This window comes from Ailuropoda melanoleuca, chromosome 4 (genome assembly GCF_002007445.2).
Source record: "Ailuropoda melanoleuca isolate Jingjing chromosome 4, ASM200744v2, whole genome shotgun sequence".
Taxonomy (NCBI): domain Eukaryota; kingdom Metazoa; phylum Chordata; class Mammalia; order Carnivora; family Ursidae; genus Ailuropoda; species Ailuropoda melanoleuca.
The window spans coordinates 137,088,108-137,111,686 of NC_048221.1; the positions used below are offsets into that span (position 1 = coordinate 137,088,108).

The 23,579-nt window shown below is 55.9% G+C and overlaps 1 protein-coding gene across 1 annotated transcript in view; it reads right to left on the reverse strand.

Moving 5' to 3' along the window:
* Window positions 1-4,238: 4,238 nt before the first annotated feature.
* Window positions 4,239-23,579, reverse strand: part of HPCAL1 (hippocalcin like 1) — a 112,500-nt gene continuing 93,159 nt past the window's right edge. Inside the window, exons 3-5 of the mRNA XM_002921512.4 lie at window positions 10,032-10,427; window positions 8,061-8,166; window positions 4,239-5,132 (exon numbers count right to left, since the gene is read on the reverse strand). Of these exons, the coding sequence (XP_002921558.1) occupies window positions 5,035-5,132; window positions 8,061-8,166; window positions 10,032-10,409 (582 nt within the window). The 5' untranslated portion in view covers window positions 10,410-10,427 and the 3' untranslated portion in view covers window positions 4,239-5,034. The remainder of the gene's footprint in view (window positions 5,133-8,060; window positions 8,167-10,031; window positions 10,428-23,579) is intronic.

Sequence of the window (23,579 nt, forward strand, 5' to 3'; positions counted from 1 at the left end):
CTTGGGAGCGTCTGCTGGATAAATGCGCCTCCCTCCAAGCCCAGGCTCACAGTGCCCCTGCACCACCGCGTCCCCCACGTCGACTCTACCTTCACCCCCTTCTCCTCTAAGAGGACTTCTGGATGTCCCCCCAGCCAGGGAGAAGGGCGCATCACAGGGCTCTGACTCCATGGAGACTCCCCAGGGCATTGGGCCTGAGGGAAACCTGCAGAGGCGCCAGGCCCCGCGCTGCCCACAGCACCGGCTATCCGGGAGCCCAGCTCCACCTGCCCTGCGCTGGGCCTACCTCTAATGAACAGCCGACGAGGGGTCAGCGCCCAGCACCGGCACAGTTAGGCCACGGGCTGCCGTGGTGGAGTCAGGACAGCCCGAGGCTGGTGGCTGGTGGGAGGCCGAGTTGTGCCTGCTATGGGGCCATTTGCCTCGTAGGCCAAGCCCTGTGCCCACTACCCCTCGGCGGCCCATTTCCCCTTGTCCCCTTAGGAGCAGTCAGGCCCTGTTCTGAGCTGGGGTCTCTTCTTCTGGATGCCTGAGTCTCCCCTCTGGCCATTGGGCTCCTCGAAGCCGACTGGACTTTGTTCACTGCTGGCCCGCAACCCAGGGCCAGGCGGCTCTGGGAAAGGTCGGGGATAGGATGAACTCTCGCACAAAGTCTCCTTCCTCCGAAAGACCTTTTGTGGGCCTTCGGTCTCCCCGTCAGAAGTCTGAAGTCTGGTGGCTTCCGTCCCCCACTTCGGGAGCTGTGATCAGACTGGAAGCCAATGCTGGTGGTCCACTGCCGGTCCACCAGTCTAGGAGGCCGGGATGGGGGTAGGGAGCACAGCTGATGGCCCCCCACTCCCGGCCCCCAGCGGTGCCCAGTGCAGTGCCAGGCCCTGAGAATCTGCCTGCTGGGAGGACACACCTCGGCCAGTGACAGGGATCAGGACTGGGTGCCACGAATGTGGCCTCCCTGAGCCCTACTTAGGGACCCAGGGACACCCCCTGCATTTCCCCAGACACGTGGGGGGCCCTGAAGGTGGCTGCAGAGGGCTGACAAGGAAGCCTGGGTCAGCTACCGGAAGACCATTCTATAATTAGGAGGAGTCACAACTTGGGTCCTTGGGAGCTTATCCTGGGCTCCGGTCCCATATCTGCCACCCCTTTCTGGAGCAAATTACTTCTCTATGCCCCAGGTGGTCCATCCATACCATGTGGGTAGTAATACTACATTGCAGGCTGATGCGAGATTTCCATTAGTACATTCCGCAGCAACTGTCCCAGGAAGCCCTCAGCAAATGGGGGCTCACGTTTTGCTGGTTTAATGCTGGTTCCCACAGAGGAGGCCAGCCTACCCAAACAGAGAAAGCCTGAGGCTGCATTAATGAAAAGCCGGGGTTCAGAGTAAGGGGGGGTTAGCACTGCCCTCATGGAGGTTGATTATGGCCTGCCCGGGTGAAGGCCTTGGCCATTGCACTCCACCCTCCCACTCTTCCCTCCACATCCCAGGGCTTCCTTCCTTAGATTCGAAACATGTCCTTATTTCAGGAGTTGTCCTGATCGCTGTATTTTCTCGGTGGGGTGGGGACACTGAGCTGGGGTGTCAGAATAATTGGAAAGGTCCACAGAGACATCACGTGGGGGCAGGGGTGCTCAGTCCACCGGAGGAACGGAGCACCGAGCCACACCTTTTGAGCCGCCCCATCCGGTGTTCTCTGGGCAGGACCACAGGGGTCCTGGACAGTCACAGGAAACGCAGACCAGACCAGGGCCACTTTCTGGAAGGCCTGCTTTAGACACAAGCATTATTAGGTCTGCAGTCTAGAGTCTAAGGGATACAAAGAAACTCCTAAGGAACTTGAACCAACTTGGGCCCACGCAGGATGGCAGAGGGTCGGGCTCCGCAGGGCGAGAAGGCGGGATGAGACCCTCCTAGGAGGATGGGGATGCAGGGAAGAAGGGGCAGGCCCAGGCCTGTAGTGCAAACTACCAGGGAGGGGCAGGAGACCGTCTCACAACCTGCTCCAGAACAGCCTGCTCCAAGACAGGATTCTTCCTGGGAAGGGGGCTTGGACCAGACTGTTTTGAGTTCAATCCTGGGTTCTTTCCCCCTGATGAGCTGAGCTTCCCTGGCATAGGGGTACCATCTTCAGGGTTACTTCCCCTCGCTCTCCGGCACCAGTGGCTTCCCTAGAGAACGGCCACACTGACTTCTGTGAGGTCCTGCTGGGACTGGGTCGATGAGGACCCCCAGACCCATGTCTTCCACTTTTGGGCAGAAGCACTTGTGATCGTGTTTTTTTGTTTGTTTGTTTTTTTAAGGTTTATTTATGTATTTATTTGAGAGAGAGAGCGCACGTGGCAGGGGGAGGGGAGAGGGAGAAAGAAACTCAAGCAGACCCTGCGTCTCGATGCTGCAGGTGGAGCCCGATGCAGGGCTCGATCTCTGAGATCACAACCTGAGCGGAACCAAGAGTCAGACGCCTAACCAGCTGTGCCACCCAGGAGCCCCTGATAGTTTTATGTGCCATTTTGGCTGGGTCATGGGGGCCCAGACATTTGGTCAAACATTATTCTGGGTATTTGGGTATTTCCGGATGAAATTAACATTTCAGTTAGTAGACTGGGAAAAGCACACAGATGGCCCTTCCCCATGTGGGTGGGCCTCAGCCAATTTGTTGAAGGGCTGAATAGAGCAAGACTCAGTAAGAGAAATTTTGCTCTATCTGAGGGTCTTGAACGGGGATGTTGAGCTCTTGCCTTCAGACTCTTTCTGGAATTATGCCATCGGCTTTCCTGGGTGGAGCTCCAGCTTACAGATCTTGGGACAGTTCAGCCTCCAGAATCATGTGAGCCAATTCCTGTGCGTGCACACGTGTGTGTGTGTGTGTGTGTGTGTAGATCTCCTATTGGGTCTGCTTCTCTGGAGAATTCTGCTACCCGCAGTCATTCCCATCTATGCGCCGCCCCCCATTCCTAGCAGTGACGCCCTCCCCACAAGCGCTATTGATTGAACCTTTTCTTGTAGAATTCAAGGCCCTCACTGGGGGACCAGACTCCCCTGGGCCAGGCAGAGTCTCAGGCACCATCCTGCCGTTCTGCAGCAGTGGACGGTGCCGCCCACCAGGGCTCACGGCTGTGGGCGGGTAGGGAGCTGTGCCACGGACTAGCCTCTGGTAGTGCCCCTGGCCCATTAGGCACTTGTACAAGCGCAGTTTTTCTATTTGGAAGCAAGTATCTTAAAAGATTACTAACAGAATAGCTACAGTCCTGACAGCCTGGGAGGCAGGCTCCGAGCTGCAGGCTCTGCCCACATACCTCGGTCACCTGCCTCTCTCGCTCACCCCTTCCACCAGCGAAGACACTGAGGCTCTGACAAGTCCTGTAGCCCAAGGCAGGTGTGAGATGGAAACATAACTCTAATGCTGTCCGGTCCTTCCCACTGCCATGCCCTCTGGGGAAGGTGGGCTCTCCTCAGCCAAGGGTGCATCTTGACTGGCCAGTCATGGTCACCTCCCCCCCAGGCACTGACCTGCGTTTCAGCCAGTGAGAGGGGAAGCTGGTGAGGAGGTGGGGAGGGGGTGGGGAAAATTCTAGAAAGTTCTCCTCCCTCTCCAGGAAGAAGAGAAAACAGGGTTGCTTCTCTTCCTGCCTGTGGAATGCTGTGTCAGCTGGACTGTGGGGATCCCAAGGAGATAAGTGTGAGGACAAAAGCTAAATGTGAGATTGGGGGGCGGGGTGGTGGGGAAAGTGGAGGGAACCTGGGGGGTCCCCAGTGATGCCCTCTCCAGCTGCTGGATTAGCCAAGGCTACAGCACGCTGCCTTTGGACTTCTCAACGTGTGAGACAAACGTCCTCTGATGGAAGCAACCTCTGCTCAGTTTTCTGCTGCTGGGACCAGAGGTGTCCCTGTGACCAGAGGCTGAGAAACCAGGTCTCCCTCCCGGACCGTGCTGATGGCCCTGGTCCCCACTCTGTCCTCGTGGGGCATGGGCTGTCCTGCTCCCTTGCTGATTAAATGGGGGACCGGGGGTGGGGCCAGGGAGGCAGGCATAAGGCTGACAGTCAAACCTGCCAGAGACGGTCAGATTTCATTTCCACGAATATTTGTTGGCACGAATGGGGCAGATATTGAAGAACAAGATTTAGAGACCCAGGGACATGAGAGGGGCTGAGTTTACTGACAGCAACTGGCCCCGCTGAAATCGATCTTGACCCGAGGGTCCTGGGCAACCCGGGGGCTCTCATGGGCCAAGACAAAACTCACAGAATTCTGTTTATTTGATCATTTTTAATACAGGAAATGCCAGACCAGTCAACAGGGAGGACAGACCTTACACGGATGCCTGCGTTCACTACGTGGACGGGACGGTCTCCACGGCACTGGGCATGCATGCATTTCCTTGGAAACGGGCAGATTGAGAGAGCGCATAAATATCACAAAATAACCAGGCTCGGGGGCGGATCACAGGCCACGGGGGAAACCACGCTTCACAGGTAATGGAGGCATGAAATACGGGACCTACACGGCACATTTCACTTCACCAGAGGCATAATTTATACATGAAAAGGAAGGAGGCCACGGTATCTATTCGTGCAAGCAGCTTTGGTCAGAGGAAACGCACGAGCGTGGTGGAGCCATGCACGGGGAGGGCTTGCCCATCTACTCTCCCTCGGTTCTCGTCCCCACCTTTCCCACGGTCACCTGCCATCACAACATACAACAGCTGGCCTTGTCTCGATCTTAGGAAGTCCCACCAGTGTCCTCAGTGGTGTTCTCCGGGCTCCCTGGGGCGGGGAGACGTCCCGGGAGCCAAAACTGTGAGCCCTGCATGTGAACACCTCCCTGGGGGGCGCCCTGCGGGGGGCCGGGCAGGGGAAGGAGGAGGCCAGGTGGAGGAGGGAGGCGCAGCCGCCAGGCCGGGCAGGTGGCGCGTGTCGCCTGGGCCCCGGCCGCAGAGCAGGAATGGTGGAGGAGGCATCCACTTTTGCAAGCAAAGCTTAGACGGCGAGACAAGCCTGTGTTTCTCTGCCACTGTCCGGACGCCCAGCCCCTCAGAACTGACTGGCGCTGCTGGGGTCACACTGCAACAACCGGACGATGGAGGGGTCGCTCTTGGCACCTTTGATGAATTCTTCCAGGGACAGTTTGCCTGCGGCACGGGAGAGAGGAGAAATGGGGGTTCAGCCAGTGCTCTGTGGTCTTTGCACGTCCAGAGGTCCCGGACACTGCTCCCATGTCAGGGGGATGCCCCCTTTGGCCTAAATCTTGCACCTTCCCGAAGCTGGACCAAAGTGAGGCTCCACTCACTNTCAGCCAGTGCTCTGTGGTCTTTGCACGTCCAGAGGTCCCGGACACTGCTCCCATATCAGGGGGATGCCCCCTTTGGCCTAAATCTTGCACCTTCCCGAAGCTGGACCAAAGTGAGGCTCCACTCACTTCGCACGCCTTTCTGGAAAATCCCTTTTTGCTTTCACGGCTCACTGCAAAGCATCGGGCCACGTAAAGGACACACCCCTAGGAAAACAAGAGCTGTGGCTTGTGGGACAATGTAAATCCTTTTAGAAGCCACCCCAGGCTTTAGGTAACAAAGCTGTGACTCGTCCGGAAAGAACATGGCCTCTGCCTCTCATCCATAACTGATTCAGAGCTGAGGGGACCATGGCTGGGGGGTGGGCCGGGGGCAGCCCTCCCCCAGTCACAGCGCAGTGCCCGCCTGGTTTGCCCTGATGGTGGCCCAGGCTTGCTGCTCGCTGGCAGGTTCACTCTCTGCTGCTGGACTCTGGCCCTTTGGGTTGGGGACTAGGGCAGGCTGGCCATGCCAAGGGTCCAGCCTGAGCCTCCCTCATCCCCTGTCCCTCTTGCACCGCCGACCCTGTTACTGCTAGGGCCAGGCATAGGAAAGGAGGTTTGAAACCTGAAGTGAGTTCTGGAGGAGCCAATGTGGGGGATACACAAGGGTCCTCCTCGGTGGTCCCTCTCCCAGGACCCCACGCACGGGGAAGGACCTACGTTTGAAGCTGGCTCTGTTCTGGCAGCTTATGCCTTGGGGGAGCCTGCAGCTGTGAAGCCATGGTGACATCGACCCCGCAGGACAGCAGTAAAGGGATTAAGGAGCTTGTGGCCAGTGCCACGCCGCCACCAGCAAGCTACCAATCTTTCCACGTCTCAGGAACTTCAGCCCCGACCGGGCCAGGAGGAAGCACTCAGCGAGCTGCTGCCACGGAGCCCGGAGAGGGATCCAGAGGGTCCCAGGCAGAGACCTGCCAGCCCACTGCAGCAGAGGACACCCCTCCTCCTGGCCCCCAGCAGGGGGCAGGCATCCTGGCCCCAGGGGAAACTAAACAACACCCAGGCTAAAGAGTGGGCTGGGAAGCACCCCCTTCAAAGGAGGAGAAATTCTCTGGGACCCTCTGCTTACACAGAGGCGCTACTGGGCTTTGCTGCTCTCCTACGGCTGGTGGGGACTTTGATCCGCCACTCCCCCACCCTCTGATCCATCGGAGCGAGAAGCTTCTGAAAGCACAGCCCCCTCGTCCTGGCAGACAGCAGAGTGGGTGAGGAGCTGACAGGTTAGGGGGTGCCCCTAGGGGCTCTGGGGGCTCCTAAGCATGGTCTGGGTCTGTCTGGCATGGGTCAGCGTGTTCCTGGCACTCGGCCAGTCTCCGTTCATACGTACGGCCAGGACGGGTGTGAACAGGAGAGGGTCGCACTGGAGAAATACCGCCAGGCCTCCCCTGAGCCCTGGTCGGGGGGGGCAGGGAAGGTGAGACCAAGGGCAGGGTCCCGTCCGCTCCTGAGCAGCCCCCACAAGAAGGGGTGCCCCTAAGCACCCCTGCCTTCACCCTTCTCTCTCCAACATGGACTCCCCCATTCCTCCCCAAGGCCCTGGGACAGACGGACACTGGGGCTCACAAGGTGCCCTGCCCCACTGTGCACAGACTCGGGTTCACCGACAAGCTGGGAAGATGCGGGCCCTCCGAAGGGGCGGGCGGGCTCAGGTGGGGATGCGGGTCTGGGGAGAGGGGTCAAGAGCGCAGTGCCCAGGGCTCCGTGCTCACAGCTTTCTGGGCATCATCTCACTGAGTCTTCACAACCACATGAGCCTGAATTTATTACCCCCGTTTCATAGAGGAGGAAACCGAGGCTCAGTAGAGCCAAGGCTTGGTGCAGGTCTGTCGGAATCCGAAGCCTGTGTGTGCCTTGCTGCCCTGGACGGAGAAAGACAGGTTTCAGATCAGCCCCAGGGCAATGCCAGGCACAAGGCTGTCTTGTTTTCACTCGAACGTATTTGGAAACTGTTCCCGTGCCATCTAATGCGTCCGATGTACCTTCTGCCGCCTGTGGTCGCATAGTAAACCCCATTCCTGGGCTGGCTCGGTCCTTCAACTCATTTGCCAAAAGCACCTCAGAGTTTACAGAGCACTTCCTCAGGCATTAGCTGATTTTTCCTCTCCAGCACAAGCCAGGGGGTATTTCCTTTTCTTTTCTAAATGGCCCATTTCTTTATTGTTCAAAAGCAAATCAGACCTGACTCTGGGACCGCACTTGACAAAGCCGGCAGGAAGCCTGGACCCACCAGGTCGTAGCTGCCTGCTCTTACATGGACCCTGCAGAGCCTCACTGCTAAGGCGCCCCAAAAGAGCCCCCGGGGGCCACTGGGGAGCCTGCTGTCTCAGGATGACAGCAAGGGTCCCACCATCCAGGACCCTTGATACGCACCCTCCCCCCAACCCAAACAGGGCCCACGTGCCATAAACAGGGCCCACGTGCCATCGGCACCCCTGCCTCCCCCTCCCTGAGACACACCCATGCGGCCGACAGTCTCCCCTGTTTTAGAAGTGAGTACACTAAGGCTCAGGGGGACAGGACATGCCTTGAGGACAGAGCCAGGACACAGACCCGAGTCTCCCTGACTCTGAATCCTGCCTTTTCCCTCAGGACTGCTGTCCTGGCTGCACAAGGCCAGGGGCACGCTGGGGGAGGCCTGAGGGGCTTCAGAGAGGGAAAGGGAAGTGTTCCAAACATACTTCTGCTCTCAGTAGCCACACACACACACACACACACACACACTCCTTACCATCATTGTTGGTGTCCATCTGCCTGAAGATCTTGTCCGTTCGTTTCTCCGGAGTGGACTCATCCTCGGGCATTTTCATCACAGAAGACACCATTTTGTATATAGCCTGCAAAGAGACACATAGAAGCATGTGCTCAGAGATTCTGGAATGTTCCTGGGTAGATGGGGCAGGTGTGAGCTTCTGCCCAGGCCACAGCAAGGCACAAAGAGGTTGATATCTGAGCAGCCTTCAGGACCCTTCCTCAGTTTTCTAGAGGAACATTTCTAGAATGTTCCATGGTGACTATCACAGATGGCACGCTGGGCAAAGGAAGCCAGACCCATTTATGTGAAGTTCAAGAGCAGGCGAAACAACACGACAGCAACAGCCCTGAGACTGGGGGCTCTCTGGGGTGGGGGTGGGATAGTGCCCAGAAAGGCTCTTGAGGGAGCTTTCTGTGGGGCGGGGAGTGTCTGTAACTCACCGAGGTGGTGGTCAAACATGCATATTTGTGCATGACCCACCACACGGCACACTTAGCTGTGAGCATTCTCCTCTGTGATGTCAGACCTCTATTTAAAACACGAAAGATTTTGCCCTGAAACCTGTAGGGAGAACCACATCACGAGCCCCAGAAAGGACAGCAGCCGGGAAGCACAGGTCTCTCTAGAGGATGGACAACCTCTTCAGAGCACCTCACCGCACAGGCAGTGTGTCTCGGGGCCTGGCTGCACACATGTGCATCTCCCTGGGACAGGGCGTCCTCCTGGCACCGGGCCGTGCAACTTGCCCAAGTGCAGAGCCAAGGGCAGCACCAAGACCCCCCAAGGTCTTGGTAGACTTCTGAAGCACAGTCCATGCTGACAAAGGTAGAGGAGGTGAGTATCCCACCAGCAGGCCAAGGAGCCAGGGAGAAGGGTCTCAGGGTTTGGGAACGTGGTGTGGGGGCCGAGCAGCCAGATCCCGTTTGGACAGACACGGCGCCCACCCTTACCAAGTCCATGCTGTTTTGAACAATCCCACTGGTGTGTCTCAGTTTTGGCCAAGCCAGTCTGGTCAGCCAGTGACAGGCATGCCCATTCACAAAAGGGGTGACAGGTAGGCTAGGACTCCAGGGAGACAGAATTCTTACTTCTACGCCTCTTATAGCTACGAACCAGAAGTGGCAATCGAACCACAGACGTCCCCAAACCTGTGTTGATTTATTCTGGCGAGAACCGCCTATTAGGGAAATGGGTTGGTCACTCCCCAGGCCACTTACGGCTGGTTTAGGAGTTTATGGGTTTGACGCTCTTTGCTCAAGACTTAGCTCCTGAGCTAAGAAATGCCTTATCTAGGCACTTACATAGTGCATTCCAGAACGGAATCCCCCAGCATCCAGGAGTAGGGGCACAGGGGACACCAGGGAGCAGCAGCTCTGGGGTTCTTTGCTTTATCACAAACCCAGGCACCTGGTGAAGTGGACAAGACTTGGTTTCTTTCTGGAAAACAGCCTCACCTCCCAGAGCTGCTAAGGTGAGGGAAAAAGGTCTCATGAAGAGTGTTCCTTCTGTGTCAGAGTTTGTTGTCCTCTGACCACGAATACTGCAGTCTTCCTTTACCAGGGCACATTCCTGGGGACGTGACAGGCTGCATGTTGCATTCTCAAATACGGGGACTCGAGAAGGTCTTAGTAGGTGCCTTCTGCAAGTATCAAGGGACCTCGCCATGATCATTTTCAGCTGTTAATTCTTAGGATATCACCTCTCTGAGCCTCAGACTGTGTGAAATGCAGAGAAGGACCCCCCCTCAACCCCCCAGGGTTGTGAAGAAAAAAACAGATCAGAGCCCTTCACCCAGGCCTGATCCAGAAACACTGGGTCTTATCATTCCTACGGCAAGGACCTTCCTGGTCAGGTGACACTTTCAAAAGTGTGCAGGGGCAGGGCGGGTGGCAGGTGGTCCCGGAGCGGCTGGCATCGGCAGGGACCGGGGGTTGGGGGGGGCCCTACCTGCACGATCTCCAGCATCTCGCTGCGGCTGATGTAGCCGTTGCCGTCCAGGTCGTACATGCTGAAGGCCCACTTGAGCTTCTGCTCCAGCTTGCCCCGCGACGTGACGCTCAGCGCAATGATGAACTCCCGAAAGTCGATGGTGCCGTCCCCATTGGTGTCAAAGGTGCGGAAGACGTGCTCGGCGAACTTGGAGGCGTCGCCGTAGGGGAAGAAGTTGGCGTAGATCTTCTTGAACTCGTCCACGGTCAGGTGGCCAGTGGGGCAGTCCTTGAGGAAGCCCTTGTACCACTCCTGCAGCTCGTGGTCCGTGAACTCTGTGTTCTCGCGCAGGTCTTGCAGCACCTCGGGCCGCAGCTTGCTGTTCTGCTTGCCCATGGCGGTGGCTGGGCTCACCTGCAAGACAGGGGTGTCAGTGGTGGGGGGGGTCTGGGGGTCTGGGCACTCCTGCAAGACAGGGGCGTCAGCAGGGGGAGCCCGGGGGGCTGGGCACACCTGCAAGACAGGGGCATCAGTGGGGGGGGGGTCCGGGGGGCTATGTGTCCCGCACCCAGGGCCAGAGAGGCCACCACAGTACACAGGATGTCTCAGCCTGTCTAGGACATCCTGCGGGAAGGGGGACCGTTCGCAGGAACAGTCTGACTTTGAGAATGTGGAAATGGGGGGTGGGAGGCAACTTAAAATCAGTGGAATGAGGTGTTCGTCAGGTGTTCACCGGCGCTGTACGAGATTGCAGGATTTGTCCCCTCTCTCCCGACCCTCGCCGCTCCAGCAGAGCTCCTGCTTGCCGAGTGCACCCTGACCCCGGGTTCTGAACGGTTCTTTCCTCTCTTAGGTACCACATTCTGTTTTTAGAACAGCTGTTCAGAAACTCTGAAGGAGTCCCCTCTCTATTTTGCCTCTGAGAAACTCCCTGGGGCCGGGGTGGGGGGAGTGGGGTGGCTCTAGACTTAGCACCGGGCAGTCCACGATGTCTCGAAAGTGACCCGTGAACTGTCAGGCGGCCGTGGGAGTGCAGAGCCTGCTCCCCGCAGCAGCTCCCCGCATACCCGGACAGAGGACTGACCCGCAGCCACATCACGGCTCGACATGCACACAGCTGTCCCCTCACCTCCTCACTTCAGGGCCCGGCTCTGACGGTAACACACGACAGTAATCAGTTTCCAAGCATACAGAAGACTAGACAATCAAAGGAAAACGTCTCCTGCCCAGGCCCAGAGGTGCCCACTTTGAACTGCTTCTGTATTTACAAACGAAACGGTACGCCCCACATCCACATCAGGAAAGATAACAGACGTAGCTCATCTCTTCTCCCTGATGCGCCTCCTTTGCCCCCCACCCCGGGTTTTATTAGCTTTATAACACATATCCCTCTTTTTAAAACTTGTTATCTTTATGGCTTTATTTTTTTAAAAGATTTTATTTATTTATTTGAAAGAGAGAGAGTGCGAGCATATGCAAGCGGGGGCGGGGGGAGGAGCAGAGGGAGAGAGAAAGAATCTCAAACAGACTCCCAGCTGAGTGGGGAGCCTGACGTGGGGCTCGATCTCCTGACCTAAGCTCAAAGTAAGAGTCAGATGCTCAACCAACTCAGCCCCCCAGGCGCCCGTTTATGACTTTAATTTATATACTTAAAGTTCCTTTCCTAACGTCTATGGAGGGCAGCCTGGCCATGTCTTTCAAAATCGCGATCGCCAGCTCTCCCATTCGGAGGAGCAGCTGAAGACACTCCCGGAGGTGCGAACAGCGTGTGTGTGCCACTTGCTGTCTGTAAGAACCAGGCGTCTGTCACCATGTACTGAGAAGCAGTAATAACCAAGATGCATTTTTAAGTGAAAAGAGAAAGTGCAGAGCAGCGCACAGAGTTTGCTACCATCTGTGAAAAAGCGAGAAAACAATGTATACGTGTGTGTCTGTGTCTGGAAGGACATATTAGGACATGACATTGCCCAGAGAGAGACAGCTGATGGACAAGTTTCGAACGGGGAGTTTTTCCTGTAAATCCTTTTGCAATTATAAACTGTTGAGCTCTGTGTATGTATTTTCTACAAGGAGCACCTGGGTGGCTCAGTTGGTAAAGCGTCTGCCTTCAGCTCAGGTCATGATCTCAGGGTCCAGGGATGGAGCCCTGTGTGGGGCTCCCTGCTCCGCGGGGAGTCTGCTTGTCCTTCTTCCTCTGCCCCTCCCCCCACTCACATGCACGCACTCCTGCATGCTCTCTCTCTCTCTCAAATAAACACAATTTTTAAAAATAAATAAAAAAAATAAATAAACAAAAATAAAAATAACCCAGCCTCTATTTCTTTTTTTTTGTTTTTTTTTTATTTTAAAGATTTTATTTATTTATTTGACAGAGAGAGACAGCCAGCGAGAGAGGGAACACAAGCAGGGGGAGTGGGAGAGGGAGAAGCAGGCTCCCAGCAGAGGAGCCTGATGTGGGGCTCGATCCCAGGACTCTGGGATCAAGCCCTGAGCTGAAGGCAGACGCTTAATGACTGAGCCACCCAGGCGCTCCTCTATTTCTGGATCAAACAACTTGACTCTTGGTTCTCTCTCCATAAGATCAAGTTATTGATCCCACCCCCTTCCTCCCTTATCAGCCTCTGTTGTGAGAACCCCTGTTTTCAGAATGTCAGGGTTTACAATCTCTACTTTCTGCCCTTACCTACAGGCTGACCCTAAAAAGTGGAAGCCAGCAAATGTGAAAGGAAGCTGGTTGTCAGTTTCCTGGTGACAGAGGTCATGTCAAGGGCAGGACCCGCACTGGGGAAACTGTCCTTGGCTCACCCGAGGCCACATAGAACCTGCAAGCCCACCTCGCCAAGTGCAGTGTGTCCTAGAACGAGGATACACATGACCTCCATTCCACAGGAGTTGAGAGGTCACACTGAGGTCAAGGCCGCCATGTACAGGTCGGGAACCCCATGCCTCCACTAGCCAGCTCTCTGAGCCACCCTGGGACTTGGGGTGGCATGCTCTGGGAGGCCCAAAAAAGTCCTGGTGTTCACATATCGCTGATTCAACTTCTGGTCTCTTCAGAAATTCAGTTCGTTAATAAGATTTTTTTTAATGACCACTGTGATTTCTACGTAAAAAATAAAGGTGAATGTGAAAATCAAAACATCAGACACCAAAATGCCCGACAGAAGAGGAAAAACAAGCGAGGTGCAGGTCGGATCTCTGTCCTGTTGGAAAGCGCTCCAGGCCAGGTTTCCAAACCTGGAGCTGTGGCTGCCTCTCGATTCTGCATTTTCTGCCATGCTTTTGGGGCCCCACCCAGACCAGCTCCCAGGTCCTTCCAGGTCTCCCCTTGGTGGATCTGGTGGCGGGACACTGGGATGGCTCCATCCCCAAAGAGCCCTGCCAGGTGGGCAGGGCCACATGCCCCAGCACTGGGTGGTGCTGAGCGCCCGGGGCGGCCCAGCGAGGCAGGTCTGTCTCCTTAGGCGCTCTCAAGTTATGGTTGAACTCTGACCCCTCAACCAAAGAAAGATGTTGAGGTTTTAACCCCTAATACCCGTGAATATGACATTATTTGGAACTGGGGACTCTACAGATGATGAAGTTAGAATGAGGTGATTGGGGTGTCCTTATAAGAAGAAGGCATTTGGACACAGTACAGAAGGAAGACATGTGAAGAGGTGGGGAGAAAACACAGCCATCTACCAGCCAAGGAGCATGGGGAGGCTTCCAGAAGCCAGAACAGATGCTTCCCTACATCCATCAGAGGACCCTGCCCACACCTCCAGGACTGAGGGAAAACGTTCCTGCTCTTTAAGCCGCCTGGTCTGTGGTGTCTCGTTAGGGCAGCCGAGTATGACAGACCCCAGGAGTGGCTCGGCCCTGCTGGACCAGGCGCCTCTCAGCCCCACAGTCAGAGCACCTTGCCCCCCGGACCCAAGGACCGGAGCTGAGGGCACAGGGAGAAGTCACCTGCGTGTCGCCAGAGCCTTAGGCCAGGTGCCCATCCTTCTCTGCCCATCCATCTGTCCATCTACATGCTCTCCCACCTGCACTCCAAGGTGGGGGGCAGATCCAGGCAGCCTCGGGCATGACCCCGAGACCCACGCCCTGAGGCTGGTCCCCTCACGGAGGCACCTGCTGCCCACGCTAGCCCCCGGGGGCGTGTTCTCGTGCACATATGTCTACACACACAGGGGGAGCTCGCGGAGTCCAGCAGGCCCCTGGCGCTGGGCGGGGCCCCCCAAGGGTGACTGGGCAGAAGCCACTGAGGAGGCAAGCCAGGCCGCAGGGCGAGCCCCGGAGTTCAGCGCTACGGACACGCTCCGCGCTCTCTGTCCCCGCGAGCTCTCCTGTGACCCAACAACCACGTGCTTTCTCTGCTCCCACGAGGATCCCTCTATGAACCACCTAGCCACACCACAGCTTCTGTCCGTTCTGTTTAAACAGCCTCCCAGCCTCCTCCAAGTCCTGTCACTTAGGACTTTTGAACGACAAATTTTGGACGGCAAAACCTCGAGGCTAGCTGACCCGGCACATGCAGGGTGACTCGCTGGGTGGCTTCTGGCCGGCAGCCCCACCTCTCTGTGTCTGCAGAGCAAGGAGGCAGGCGATGGTCTGCAGAGCCCTGAGCTGCACGCGCCCCGGAGCTCCCGGACACGACCCAGGACACCCTGACGACCGAGCACTTCAGGTCAGCGGCGCCTGGACTTGATACCAGCTCATTTTCCAATCCTTTAATCAGTTCAGTTGCTCTCCTATTTTCCATGCTGCTCTCGAATCGTGGGTGTGTGCTATCCAGCATCCGGAGGGGGGAGGGCACCGACAGTCTGTCTGGGGTCTCTCCCGTGGGAACCCCCATCCGAGGCTTCAAGGGCGGCAGAGCCACGCGCGCAGTGGGCCCGCGCCTCGGATTGCTTCCTTCTCCACCTGCTCATCCTCGTTCTTCACTTCACCCAGACCTGGCGCTGTTCCCACCAGCAGCGTGTGTCCATGTGTCCCTTGTCATACTGCACGGAGCATGGCGGGACAAGACGAGCGTGAGCAGGCCATTCTGGACTGAACCGGAGCCCCCCAACTCACCTCCGAACGTGACTGGGTTTGGAGACAGGGCCTTTAAGAGGTAATTAAGGTAAAATGAGGTCATTGGGGTGGGTCCTAATCCAATGTGGCTGGTGCCCTTACAGGACACAGGGGGAGGGGCGCCTGGGGGGCTCAGTCGGTTAAGCGTCTGCCTTTGGCTCAGGTCATGATCTCAGAGTCCTGGGATCGAGCCCCACATCAGGCTCCCTGCTCAGCGGGGAGTGTGCTTCTCCCTCTGCTTGTGCTTTCTCTCACTCTCTCTCTATCTCAAATAAATAAAAATAAAATCTTTAAAAAAAAAAAAAGACACTGAGGGGAGGCCACGTGAGGTCACAGCAAGAAGACAGCCGTCTGCGAGCTGAGTGGCCTCAGAATGGACCAAACCTGTGACACCTTGATCTCAGACTTCTGGCCTCTGGAATTGTGAGAAAATAAATTCCTGTTTTGGAAGCTGCCCGGTCTGTGTTACTTGCTTACGACCGCCCTGGAACGCTAACTCGACCGCCCCTGGCCACTGACCCGATCAGCATGTGCCGTTAGTGTCTGTGGGGCCAGGCACCGGAGATTCCCGCAGCCTCCCCCCTGACCTGCCAGCAGGCTCTGGAGGCAAAGCCGGCACTCGGCCGGGGCTGCCTGGTCCACGGGAGGGCCACGTGGTCACGAACAGCACCTTCACCAGGCCACCTTGGATCGTTAATGGCACATCCTTTACCCTGGTTAGCATCCTGTCTTTTTCACCATGGAAACGAGCAGCCTTCTGTCCAGTTCTAGGCTCTGAGGGCTCAGGATCGGTCCCTCTGGAAACCACTCACCTCACTGGAGACCAAATCAGCGCTCAGAAAGATGCTCTCAGAATGTACTGTGACTCATGCTCTTCCAGATCTCACAGAAATGCCAAACCCCAGCATCTCCGCTGCCTGAGACAACACGTGTTTGTGGAAAGGAAGGTACCAGATTAGGGAGAGGGACCAAAGCTGGAAGGTCACAGGCAGAGGGCTTGGCAACGTGCCTGGGGAGCAGTGCCTTGCCAGCTCTTCCCACATGTGTCCCTGAAGCTGACCCACAAGACGGAGAGTCCCGCCTCCCAGCCCCTTCTTCTCCAAGTGCTTCCAAGCGGGGGATGGAGGGTATTCCTGGGAGGGCTGTGTGGGGTGACAGGGCCTCCTTCCCGGACTAGTGTTCCTTCCTGGTCTGATAGTCCAAGATCCCTGGGTCGGGAGGTCCCAGGCTGAAGATTCCTGTGTCTGTATTTGAGGTGGGGGAGTCTCTCATCACAAGTGGTGACCCCTCCCAAGAAAGGCAAAGGAATCCGGGAAGGGGATACAGCATTCCGTGGAAGATTCCAGAAATGTGAGGTCTACAAATCTGGGTGCCCCACCGCACCCTGCACTGTGTCCTGAGTCATTTAACTGTGGGGACGCTTGCCCGCACGTGTCCCCAAGCTGGTGCTCTGTTCCCCAAAAGCCCAAACCCAGAAGTGCAGGCCACCCTTGCCCTCAGCATGTTCTCAGGGCCTGGCGCCAGGCTGGGCACACAGTGTGCGTGCACTCTCCTCCAGTCCATCGAACCTCCTGAATGCACCTCCTGGTTCTTAGTGCTCCGGGCTGCCTTACTCCATAGGTGCCTACAGATGGGGGGGATGCTCTAGAGAGGAACGATTCATTCCTATGGGGGGGACTAGGTAGTCTGCCTAGGAAGACAGCGTGTGGAATCAAAATTGAATGATAAGGAGGACTTTAACAGCCACGGGAGGTTGGGGCGCTTGGATAGCTCAGTCGGTTAAGTGTCCAACTCTTGGTTTCAGCTCAGGTCTTGATCTCAGTGATCTCAGGATTGTGAATTCAAGCCCCATACTGGACTCCACGCTGGGCATGGAGCCTACTGAAACAAACACACAAACACACAAACAAACAAAACAAAACAAAACAAAAACCAAAAAGCCACTGGAGGTTGACCCCCATAGGCCACCTCTAGGCAGATTCCAGGTGCTGGGAAGGTGGGGGGGGTCACGCTTGGCCAGCCTGGAAGGGTGCGATATCACCATCTTAGAGACAAGTGAGGTTTCTGTGGGGCACGTGCTTCTCTGCGACCTTCCCCGGGGCCCCCTCATTGCTCAGGTCCGTGGGCAGTGACGGAAGCCACCGCAGTGCTCCCAGCCCACATCCCCCCCACCATGCAGCGGAGCCCATGAAGACGAAACAAAGCCGCCCATGCACCGTGAGTCTCTCACTGGGCCAGCTCACACGGGCTTACCAAAAACTCAGAGGAAGCAGTTAATACCAAGAGCCTCATTTTCACTCCCTCCTGGAGGCTCTGAGCCGAAAGCACGCGGCCTCGCAGGGACCCAGGATGGTGGAACGCTACAAGCACGGTGACCCCTCTGTTACTAATTAAGCCAAGGAACCATCATTGACGACTGGCTGGCTGAGAAGATGGAAGATAACAAGCCAGGCTTTCTGCAAAGACAAAGCAACCACCCCCGTTTCTCAGCAGAAACAGCCCCCCAGCCCTGGTGCCTCAGGCACACAGCCGTCCTTCATCTGCAGACCAGAAAATCTTTTTTTTTTTTTAAGATTTTATTTATTTATTCATTCGACAGAGATAGAGACAGCCACTGAGAGAGGGAACACAAGCAGGGGGAGTGGGAGAGGAAGAAGCAGGCTCATAGTGGAGGAGCCTGATGTGGGGCTCGATCCCAGAACGCCGGGATCACGCCCTGAGCCGAAGGCAGACGCTTAACGACTGTGCCACCCAGGTGCCCCTGCAGACCAGAAAATCTTACTCGCATCTCCGTGGATGGATGGGGTGAAGAATGGGCGTAGCAGGAAGGGTAATCAATTCGGGATCACAGCCACTCTCGCTTGGCTTGAAAAGCTTCATGACCAAGCAGGGCTCGGATCAGACAGGCAACAGCCTTCTGGATGTGTCAAAGATCACATTTTAAGTCCCAGGAATGGAAGAATGGGGAGACAGTTAATGTAGCGAGCACTTTCATCCATCCATCTCTCTGGCTTTTGGTTACTCTATTGTTCTTAATGTGCTAAATTGTTCAAAAAAAAAAAAAAAGAAAGCACAAACATGTAGCTGGGGAGCCCTATGAAAGTATTTAACCCAAAAAAGGTATCGCCTGCAACTTAAAGCCTTTTTAATGGTGCAGTTCTACCAACTGCTCGCTGAGGCTCCGGGGAACCAAGTACTCGAATGCGTCATTAATCACAGTTCCACACCGGCTGATGGCATGGGCCGACATTTCAGCCACTGCTTTTAAATGCTTTCAGCAGGTTAGATCTCCAGAGCCTGCTGGGCCGGGCAGACTTACAAACACTTGGAAAATGATGGGAAGGATGGGAGGAAGCAAGTCCTTATGAAAGGTCAAAGCTTGGGATGAGGCTGGAGGGACATCCGCAGTGAATCTGAACTTCAAGGGACCAGAGGGCTTTTTATTGGGATGAGCACTTATTCTGTCTGGGGTTGAACAGGAAGGTCGGGGCTGAAGGGACCAGCAGAAAACAGGTGGCTAGTGCTGTTCCTCATGCAGCACAGGACCCGAGTGGTTCTTTCTCTTGGTGACCCATTAACAAATGGACAAATGCTGAGAATTTGTCCTTCTTTTCTCCAAGGAAGCAGGTGAGAGGCAAGCTGCAGGCAGCCTTGGCTTCTAGTGCAGCTGCTCTAAGGAAGGGCCAGTCCTGTCCCAAGGCGTTCGTGACCATTGCGGGGAGCCCCTACAAGAACCGCATGCTCGAGGCGCCTCAGGCTGCAACGCGGCTGGGCGGACGCTAGAGGGCGCAGGCAGGCAGGCTCCACGGGATCGGACTGGAGACCCCGCCTTCCCGGCCCCGCCTCCCCCACGCCTCCTCCACGTCGCGGGAGCCTCAGTTTCTGTCTCTAAGCTAAATTTGTCCAATTCAGCAATCACCAGCCACATGTGGCTATTGAGCACGTAAAATGTGGCCCGTCTGAATTCGTACATGTGCCCGAAGAGTAAAATACACACTGGCTTTTGACTACTTAATACATAAAAATAATGTAAAATATCTCATGATTTTGCTATCCTGATTACATGTGGAATGACAAGTGACACCGTTTGCAATATCGTGAGTTAAATGAATCATGTTGGTAACATTAATCTCATCTGTTTCTTTTTGCCTTCTTAATGTGGCTACTGGGAAAGTTAAAATTACATATGAATATGGCTGATACTCTATTTCTACTGGCTGCTCAGCCCTGGGTCCCTGCAGCCTTGGGACACTGCAGATCTGGGGCTACCAAAAAGGGACTCTTGAAGCTCACCAGCACCCTGTTTACAGGCCCATTGCTAACTGAGGCCCAGCTGGGGGAGGTGGTCTTTGTTTCCCTCCCCAGTGCCCCTGAAGGAAAGATCGCGGCATTTACATGAGTCCACAAGTTTCTATTTTCAGCAGCTTCAAGAACTTTCCCAGAGGCCACCTGCTGTGATGGCCCAGGTCCTTAAGGTGTATGGCGGAGGGTCAGGAGTGGCAGAAAGTGTTCTCTGAGGGAAAACAGCCGAAGCCCCTGGCGAGATCTGGGGGAAAGAGGCGGTCCTTGGCAGAGCCCTCTGGAGCTGATAGAGAGCGCGCCCAGATCCAAACTCAGCCTGCTGACTTCCAGGAGCCTGTTTTCAGAGGGCTTTCTGAAAACCTGCTGCATCCAGTTTACCAGCTGGATGGGCTCCAGGCCAGTGACCTTTGGCTGAGAAATTCAACTGAAAACCCTCTTGACTTCTGCACGCACCCGCAGCAGCACAAATCCTCGTGACTCCCCAAAAGCTTTAAAAATATAAAAGAAAGAAAGAAGGAGGGGAAGGAGGGAGTTGGTTGAGACATAGAACTCCCCTCCCTGTCTTAAGCCTTCCTCTCCACTCAGCACAGGTTGAAATGCCCTACATGAGGCTGGGAGAAGGGAAAAGGTGGAGAAAAGGAGAGAGAAACCCCCAAGAGAATGTTCTTTCCCTCGCAGAAGCTACTAATGCAACAGCAGGAAGAACGGTGGGTGGCTCTCCCCACACACCTTGTGCCTCTGAAAACACTGGTTCATCCCTGTGCCTACTTGCCTTAGCTGCCCAGCAAACTTCTATTCAACCTCCAAAGCCCAACTCACAAGTTGCCGATTCCAGATGCACGTCCCAGACCCCGACAATTACTCTTCCTTTTGCATCTTAATACCAATTTTTAACCTATTTCTATATGACCTCAGCTGTTATAACATCATTTACTCGTGTTTTTCCTCATTAGACTGTGAGCTTATTGAGGAAAGAGAATACCTCGTTCACGCCAAAGCACGTTCCAGCCTCAGGGCCTTTATATTTGCTGTTTTCTCCACCTGGTCTCCAGGTGCATTCCCTCAACGTTCACGTCTTTGCTGGAGTCTTCTTGGGGGTGCCTCCTCCAAGGAGCCCATCTCAAATAGCATCGGCCCTCACGCCCTAGTCCCTCACCCTGCTCCGTCATAGCATTCCCTACTACTTGCACTTCAGTGACACATTTAGACTCCGTCTCCTTTTGTTCACCACTGTATCCCCACATTGCCCAGAACAGGGCTTGGCACACAATGGGTGCCCGGTAAATCCACCTGAAATAATGCTTGTGTGCTCCAAGGGCCTAACACAGTGCCTGAATGGATGAGCGGATGAATGAGTGAATGGGTTTCTTCTAGGACCCTCTTGCTCCAACATTTTGTGACTTCTCCAGTATTAGGGATCCAGGAAGGAACATTATGGATCAGGATGGTAAAGTGCTCTCTTGCCCAGATCTGAAGCTCTAAGAAGGGACATTCTGTAATTCAGACTTGGCATTTTGGAAAGCTCCATTGACTGATAGAGGAACAGCCATAGCAGAGCAGAGGGCCTGCCTGGGGCATTGTCAGACCCCGGGGTCCAATCACCAAACCTGTGCCATCTCCTCCCTCCCTCCATGAACACACCCCCGGCTATGTGGTCCTCAGCCAGGGTCCTCACTGCCCCCTCCAGCTGGGATCTTTCACCCAGAGCAACATCACTGCTACTTGTCTCCCAGGGAGGAGAACTCTGAGCTGCTTGCCCAGTGGAGGAAGGTAGGTTAGTGGAATAGACATAAATGAGCCTCTGGGGAGAAAAGCCAGAGGGGAGAGGAAGAGACAATGCCCAGGAGAACGATCCTCTCCTTTGTGGAATCTGCTAACACAAGAGGAAGAGAACTCTAGGTGGGATCCAAAACAAGACCATGGGATTTTTCTTAACACCAAAACTGCTGTATAGGTCCACCCATCTGTGAGTTCCGGATTCTGAGGCTTCCGGTGGCAGACCACCACTGCCAGGCTGGAGTGGGGAGTTGAAAGTGTCTGAATTTGCTCCTTTGTGCCAGCAAACATTTCCAAGAGTTCCATTTCCCCTCTGTGCCAGGTGTGGGGACAGCTGGGTGAACAACAGACCATCCCCAGGTGCCTACAGTCCCCTTCCCCCAGGCACAGCCACGAGCCACAGGGATATGTGCACAACGAAGCTTACTTGGGAGGGACCAGGAGTGGGGGAGCAGAGCTAGCCTGTCCCCAAGCAATGGTTGGGAGGTCTGATAGGTGAGGTCTGAGCCAGGCTTCAAGTCTCCTGGAGTTCTCCAGATGGGCGGAGGAAGGAAAGAGCATGTGCTGGGGCCAGGAGGCCGGGGGAGAGCCCACCCGAGGCCACAGAGGCTGGGACATCCCCAGTGATCATGACTGTGGAACAATGCAACACAGAGGAGAGGGTCCAGGAGAGAAACAAGTGGGGACTGGAGAAGGCGAGACTTGCAATGTCCCCTCACCATCCCCAGAAACGCCCAAGTCCCGTGAAGCACTCAGAACAAGACAAGCAGCCGAGGACTCAGAGACTCTGTCACTTTCGATGGTCCACACCTGGGAACCACCCGACATCGCCCCTGCAGGGATCCGGAGCCCACCAGGGCTACCTGCTCTTTCAATGGAAATGTAAAAGGCCCCCTAGACTGGTCCCTGGGGACTGAAGGCAGGAGCCAGTCTGAGATTTCAGAAGCCCCCTGACCCCCACCCCCATAGATCTGACCCCACTTCAGTCAGCCCTGTGGGCAAGAGCTGGTGGAGGGGTCCCCACCTGGCTCAGCTGTGCTTAGCACATGTGGAGATTTGGGACACCAGCCCCCACACATCTGAGTAAATGCCTCCAGGCTACGCGTGTCCGGCACCGGCCCAGCCTGCGTGGGACAGATCCACACAGCATATGATGGAGTGAGTCCCTGATTCCGTGCTGACGCTCCTGGCCAGGATGTGAACCCCAGTCCTTCCAGCCCCCCTCTCCCCCCTGCAGGAGGGAAGCCCATCCTGGCCAGTGGGCCACCTCTTGGGAGGCGGAGGGCGTACCGAGCCAGGCCCTGGGTGCAGTGGTTCCCAGGCTCAGTGTCTCAGATCAGCGTCCGCTCGCTCCGCTGTCGTGGGACCAGAACGCCCGCTCAGTGGCGGCTGTGCACGGAAGGGGTCACACGGGGTAGCAGGTGCGCAGAAAATGGCCAGCCCGGGCTCTTCCCAGGTTCCCCTGTCTCGCCTTACAGTCTTGGCTGTCTCATAACTTCTCTGGGCCTCAGTTTCCCCAACTGTAAATGGGAATAACAGTCTGAGCCTGCTGATGTGACCGCATAGCCGTGAGGATAAAGGGAAATGAAGGGCATAAAAGGACTGATGAATTTATAACATCACACCTTTTAGGATACAAGAAATGTGTGATGCACTTAATGGGCTTAATTGCAGTATCGAACAGAGCCAGGCTGGAGGCTGAGGCTGGAGCCGAGGCTGGAGGCTGAAGGCTGAGGCTGGGGCTGAGGCTGGAGGCTGAGGCTGAGGCTGGAGCCTGAGGCTGAGCCCGGAGGCTGAAGCTGAGGCTGGAGGCTGAGGCCAGCTAGAGCTTGTGGGCTGCCTGCACTTTTGCAGACACTTCTCACCCGCATGCCCAGCACAGAGCATGAAAACCTGGGATCCCGGCAGCCCAGACACATCCTGTGTGGGTCAGAGTCAGTGAAATTCTAACTCCTGTTCTTCAGAGAAAATGAGAAAAAAGGACAGAAGAAAAGGACAGTCTTCTGGTGGCGGAGCAGAGCCTCAGCCAGCCCGCACCGTCTGACGTGCAAGTCTGGCAAAGCCACCTGCGGCTCCGTGGGCACTGCCGGCACCTGCTGGCCACGGGGCACTGTGACCACCCCCCCAGTGGGCAGAAAGGAGGGGGAGCCCCTCAGGGAGCAGATGGGCTCTTCTCTAAGGGCGAGATGTCTCTGGGGGAATCTGGGGCTTCTACCTGGTCCAGGTCCATTTAAGCAAGTACACATAGGAGCACAGGACAAATCCCCCAAAAGACAGATACTGAAGGAAAGGTCTAGAATCTGCACAGAGCGACCCCCAGCATTCCGAGGAGGCTGGGCTGCTCGGATCTGTGCAGGACAGGGTGCACGCACTCGCGCGCACACGCACACCCCCCATACCCTACCACAGCACACACAGCAGCCCCGC